The sequence below is a fragment of the Schistosoma mansoni genome (assembly GCF_000237925.1).
Source record: "Schistosoma mansoni, WGS project CABG00000000 data, chromosome 1 unplaced supercontig 0094, strain Puerto Rico, whole genome shotgun sequence".
NCBI lineage: Eukaryota > Metazoa > Platyhelminthes > Trematoda > Strigeidida > Schistosomatidae > Schistosoma > Schistosoma mansoni.
In genome coordinates, this window is record NW_017385991.1 from 703,261 (window position 1) to 710,091 (window position 6,831).

General features: G+C 33.7%; 1 protein-coding gene across 1 annotated transcript in view; it reads left to right on the plus strand.

The window, feature by feature from the left end:
• Nucleotides 1-6,831, plus strand: part of Smp_164720 (zinc finger protein, putative) — a gene marked incomplete at both ends in the record, with an annotated part of 34,834 nt that overhangs the window by 17,374 nt on the left and 10,629 nt on the right. The window contains 2 exons of the mRNA XM_018791722.1: nucleotides 1,780-2,034; nucleotides 4,795-4,902. Of these exons, the coding sequence (XP_018645138.1) occupies nucleotides 1,780-2,034; nucleotides 4,795-4,902 (363 nt within the window). The remainder of the gene's footprint in view (nucleotides 1-1,779; nucleotides 2,035-4,794; nucleotides 4,903-6,831) is intronic.

Sequence of the window (6,831 nt, forward strand, 5' to 3'; positions counted from 1 at the left end):
GGCTACTAGTATTCGATCATAGATGTCTTCGAAGGATTGCTCGTATATCCTGGGACCATTGGGTAAGCAATGCAGTTTTTAGGAGACGAGTACTAGGTAAGGATGGCAAATCGATTGATGAAGTAGTGAAACTTCATCAGTTGAGATGGCTGGGACACGTGTTACGTATGCCCAACCACCAACTGCCCATACGTGCAATGTTCCATGGTGTAGGAGTAGGTTGGAAGAAAGCTAAGAGCGGCCAGACCTAAACATGGCACAAATCCATGAAGTCACTGACAAGTGGACTGAGCCATGTTGGTAGGTGTAGACTACCTGGTTGGGATTCGCGACATGATAGCAATCGATGGTTAGAGACCTTGAATGACATGGCTCAAAATCTTCTGAATTCTTCATGTCCCTATCCTTTTCCTCTTTTCAAATTTATTTCACTTTATTATACTCCTTCAATAACATCTTCAAACCCTAATCTTTCACATAGTGCTTATACTCTCACTACTTCTACCACTATGGGATTTGAATCGACAACTGCATCTCTGTGCTAATGTGGTATGGCAACTCGAACTGATGTACGTACGTACGAAGTTCTACGTTGTGACTGACTGACTGACTATCCAACGCTTCCAAATCAATAATCGAGTTTTGCTGGGAAAAAAATACAGAGAACAAAGGTAAAAACTCATCTGAAACTAATGTAGAAAATGAATCAAATTGTGATTTTCGATAAATCACAATATTAAAAACACAAATAAAGGGAAGATGGATTGTTTAACTGATTGAATGCTTTTATAGTTACAGAATGTACTATGAATCTTAAAACAGTATATGCCTGCGTCAACCTCGTGTGACTCAAAAAGTCAATTAAACAATAGGCTCATTTTAAGAAAGGAATAACGTTCAAAGGATGGCATGAAGAAGAACGTTAGATGAGGAAAGAATGAAGAAATGCAACTTCCGTTAGATCAATAAACCAGTTGCAAAGTTCTACAAAAATGTCAAATGGCTCAGACTACTTAGATATAGTCAGTAGTATAGCGCATAGTGCAAATAAACAATAACAAAAAGCAAAGTTTGTTTTCTGTCATTACATTTTTTTATCATTCTGGATAAAATAACCAGTCAGAGAAAGACTAAAAGCTAGAACTGGGCTGATGTCCCTTCTTTTGGAGCTTCTTTACAGTATATCATATAGATATTTATTTATTTAAACATAAATATTGGTACAAAGGGGTACCAGATATATATGCACCACACAAATCTCATTTGATTTGTGTGAGGGCTGTGATACTCTCCGGGTGCCCAGACCGAAGCAGGTGGTTTTCTTAGGGGTCCACATCCCGAGCCCTTAACCTAAGGGTCTGATCCACAAGGCAGTGGAGCGTCGTGAGGAGATACAGTCCCATTGTAGGCAGTGACCAACGATTGATTCATACGCCATTTGTTCTCTCAGGATGCTGGACCCCATGTTCATCATTTGTTCGAAATCAGGGTTTTCCAACTCCCTCATGTGGACTCGCCGGACATTCACCTTTCTTCCTCTCAATTTCGTACACAACAGTAATGCCACGAGAAGACAGTGACTAGGACTTCCTTTGCAGAGGCTATATACGCGTGGCCGAGTGAGGGCATTTCGAGAGTGACCCCTACCCACTCTCGGCCGTACCAGGGCATTTATAAGATACATAGATATCGTTTCTATCTTCAATTTTGAATAATTCATATCATTTAAAAACGAATATACATTGGTTAATTATTTCTCACTTTTTTTTCTGTTCATAGTTACATGAAAATTTCCGAATTAATGAAATAGATGAACAATTAATTTCTAAATCAACATTACTATATAAACAACATTATTGTACCGAATGTAATTGTACATTTAAAAGTGCCTATAATTTAAAACGTCATCAAAAAATTGTACATTTACATGAATATCGTTATTTTTGTGGTTATTGTGAATTTCGTACTGGTGAACGTTTAGCTTATGAAGAACATTTAGCAAGACATTTTTGTGTTAAACAATTTATTTGTGAAGTAAGTATGATAGATTTGTTTAATGCTAAAGACTATTATTGTTTTAAGGATTCGATCCTTATTGGTGTTATGAATTGATTTTGTCACTGATGAATGTACTATAATATACGATAGCACAAAACATATGTTTAGCGCTTTACTATGGTTGTCTAGCTAACTTGTCAGTCTGTGATGTAACTTTTTTTACACCAATCTGTTATTCTAATAATAAATGTGGGGTCACTAGTCAGGAGTTGTGTTGAGAAATCTCGACAAGTGAGGTTCTACTATCCTATCATTCATAAGCATGAATGATGGTTGGTTTGAATACATCTGATGATTTAAATCATTGGATGACAAGTCAATTGTTTTAAGACAAAGCTTTTTACTCCAGACATGAAGGTTGTGATGTTTAATCTCTACAAGGTCGTGGATGTTCAGTGTGTATGAGGATTCTTACTGTTTCTTTGGTTGTATATTGGTTTTCTAGTCAATATTCATAAGTATCCTTTCCCAAATAAAATTTGTATTGTTTGGTTAAACCTTTCACTTGTTATATGTGCATCACCGAAAATCCATTTCTTTGTATTTGAACCATCACCCACTCAGTTCTCCTTTGAAGTGACCGTAGATATTAATAATGATTTTACGTGAATAGACGGGAACTATTAAACAAATTATTTTCAGAATTATGCATTTTTTGGATTCAGTCTATTTACCTTCTTTTAGTTTTTCCATTCATTTTCCTCAATGGATATCTTTTCTCACTTCCAATTTGATCCGTCAGTGAGATAGTTATCAATAATGTCATAAATATACATCATTCTACACCACATGAATACAATAAGACAAGTAGCAAAGTGACCCAAAATAATAGTAATAATAATAATAGTAACGAAATCAATATCAGCAGTTACCATGACTTCCTAAATGAAATTCGAGAAAATCAGTTTTCTGCCTAGTTAATTACATGCTGTGAGCATTCAGTTATTGGGTTCTCCAATAACCGTTCATCGTAGATTATTTACTGATCAATCTGTTTATTCCTGTGAAGTGTAAATTATCTGTTCTTAAATTGATAATATCGTAGACCTGACAAATTTATGGTTAAAAAAACTTAAATTTTAGACGTTTGGTTGTAGGTTTCAACCATCTCTTCACCGAATCTAATTTCAGACAATAAGTAGTATTGTTGATTTTAAAATTAGTATATACACCCAAAAAGTGCGGATTAGAGCCGGTTGCACAAACCTGTTGTTGGTGAATGAGTTGAATTATTTATTCCGAAGCCTATCAGCATAATTTTCCCCATTGTTTCTCTCTTAACTATTCATAATAAGTAAACATCAATTTTTGCCTCTAGTTCCTACAAGAAAGCAAAATTCTTTCTTAAGTCTTTTAATACATGCGGTGAACTGATACTGACTTCCTAGACGGTAATTTGAACTTTTTTGCTGTTCAACCTCGATTTAGATCAAGAGGCTAAAAATTTAGGCAAGAGCCCTTTACCTCTGAATTATTGATAAGCTTATGAGTAATTTTAGGACTCTATAAACTTCCAGATAATGTATATTAAAACTTTTAATGAATTTCGAACTTAACTAATCAGTTTCGGGAATGGTACGACGATGAATTAGTTTCTAGATTTTTAAAGAAGTTTTTAAGATACACTGATGAACATACATTTAATCTTGGATATTAATTTTAAAGAATCAGTCACAACTGGATTAATGTATTCCGTATTTGTCTTTGTCTATATAGATCTTGAATTCCAGTATCCTTTCACTTCATACCTTTTTATTCTTTCTTCGTGAACCATATTCTTCAATTATGACCAGAGATTAATGGTGGTCGACCGTGAAATACATGACGCTGGATGTACCTGCATCCGAGTTGATGTTCACTCGGACACTCGAACCCAGTACCTTTCGTTTCAGACACTATCGTGTTAGCCACTTAGCTAATGGGTTCAGATAGCCACAACTTATACAATCGAACGTAGTTTAATTCACTTTTGTATTGATTGTTTAAATCTTCCTAATGATGTTCAAGACTGCTTATAAAGCTCGTTACTTAAGGCAATATCAAAGCAATCTACACCTGATGTACGTATGTCAATAAGAGACTGATCAATGACAGTTTTAACCTTCAGTAGGAAGGTTCAAAGAACTAATACAAAGTGAATGAGACTTCACCCCATTTCACAAGCTGCGGCTATCTTAACTCAGTAGCTAAGTGAATAATGCAATGGCTCTTGAAGCGAACGGTACTGTATTCGAGTGTCCGAGCTAACATCAACTCGGAGATGCAGGTACATTCAAATGTCGGGTCTTAAATAGCACGAAACGCTTCCCCTGAATTCCACTTCTACCCACCATACATCATCTCTGCTTAGAATGCTTGTGAATTAAGGCAATATCAAGGCAATGTTCACAACATGCACATATGCCAATAACAGACTAATCTATTCCAGTCCCCAACGTCTTTGGGAAGATTCAAACAACTAATGTATGGTGAATCAAATTTTCATTGCTTATCTGTTCTTATTGTCATAACTACCACAATTGTTTTGATCCTTTTTAAGCTTTATTTATTTTGTAAATCTCATCGTTCTTATTCAGTAAGATAATTAAGTAGTATTCTAACGTTATATTCTTTTTTATACCAAACTTTACGTTGATTATGACTAATTTAATGACAACGAATCCTGTAATGTAGTCCATGTATAAAATTCTTTTCTGTTACTTTTTATTTGCTGTCTTTTATTGGATTACTCTGTAGATATGTAATGCACGTTTTACAAACAAACATGAATTAGATGATCATAGAGCATTTAAACATTCGAATGAACGAAATTTTGCCTGTACTGAATGTGATCAAAGATTCAAGGTGAGGGATATTCAGTTTAATTTTTCTAATTTATTGTCCTTATTTAGGACTGAATTTCTATCAGTTATATTTGCATCCTGAGTAGACTATTTTGATGTAATAATAATAATATAAATAGTGAACATCATACATGTGTAACAAGTTACAGGCTTTGTGGACTCAATAGCTCAGTAGATAACTCATTGAGCGTATGATGCGAAAAGTACCGAATTCGAATCTCAGTGTAAACATCAACATTCAATTGTAGGCATATTTTTCTGGCAAGTCGGAAATATTACGAGACACACATTCTGGATTTTATTGCTACAATCCATCTTTTCTTTTATTAAACGTCTGTGAAATGTTTGTTTTGTTTACTCCTCAGTTTATTGTAAGTTATAGTTATTTCGTTAGTTTATCTGTTGCAACGGTGAAAAGAGGTAAAAGGTACTTGGATTGTGTGTAGGTTGAAATTTTATCTAACCGTTTTTGTTGTAGCAATTGTCTTCCCATTAGTCGGATTATGGTTTACTTCACGTATATCCCCAGTATAACGGGTGGTCTATTTGCTAAATGACGTACTGACTAGTGAACGACAACTGAGATCTTAACAATTACTAGTTTAATTATCAGAAGGGGTTTTGTGGAGATTTAGTATTTTCATAGTTGAAAGCGTGAGTCAATTGAAGCTCTTTATCATTCAATCTTCTATTAAGAATGGTGAACAAAAAAGAGGAATTACTCATATGAATATTCAGTTTGTGAAAACAAGGTATTTATGTATTTATGAGTGTGTATCGGTCTATAGTAGATAAAATGAAATTCTCAGATATTAAACACTGGAGATAACTACAAATGAAATTGTGCTAAGATAAGTAATATTTACTAGAGCTTATAAATAATGTGCCGAAATGGCTACTTTTTCCGTAAATGTAGACTTGTTTTATCACCATTTGTCCATTTCTTATATTTTAAAATTAACAGTACACCAAGTTAATAATCCTTGTCAGCGAAACCACGCTTGCTACCTTTCAGAATGAACAATGTTTGTATTAACCTATTCATTTGCATCCGACTAAACACAGTTTTTATTAAAAAGAACAAGAAAATGTAAACTATTGCTTATGTGTTATTCTTTGTTGAACAATGTAGTGTCTACCTTGAATAGGTAGCTCATTGAACAAATAGTTTAGTGTTTAAAACATTACGTACAGGATTTAAATCTGAGTTCAGGTATCAAACAGAGAACAGATACATCAACTTGATGAGCCCACATAAAATGAAACATATGCCTTGCACCACACTACTAGCCATTATCTTAATTGCATATTAAAATTAAGTCAGCATTTTTCAAATTCAGTGGAAATGTTCAGGTTTTGAATAACAGTTTATTCAAAACAATAAATTTTGTTTGTTTTTTAAAATTCAGAATAAACATTGAAAGTGTCTTCCCTTCAAGTTTCAAAACAGTTAAAATCGAGCATAGCTTTTTGTTAACTGTAAAGTAGACACATCAAACTAGAGTAAAATGAAATTTCAGTCAGTCATTATGTATAACAACAAGCAAGAGAAAAATATCACAGTAATAAAATCTGTTATTTTATTTTTAGACTGACTTAAAATAAGGAAATAACCCCAATATCAGACTCTACGATAAGTCAGAACGACTTAAAAGTTTTTATCCCTGACGCCCGTTTTCGTGATTTTGTGAGATTTCGTTAAAATATACTTCCCATTGTTAACTGATAACTGTCAGGTAATAATGAATTTAACACGAGGTTGAGATTTGCTTGATCAGAAACAACATAACATCTTTAAAAATTGCACAAATGTAAATGTGTTTGACTTCACACAATTAAGATCACATGTGTAGATTTATTTAACATCAAAAATACATTTATTTGACATTTCTCCATTGTTATATCTTCAATAAACTAAACTTTGTTGAGA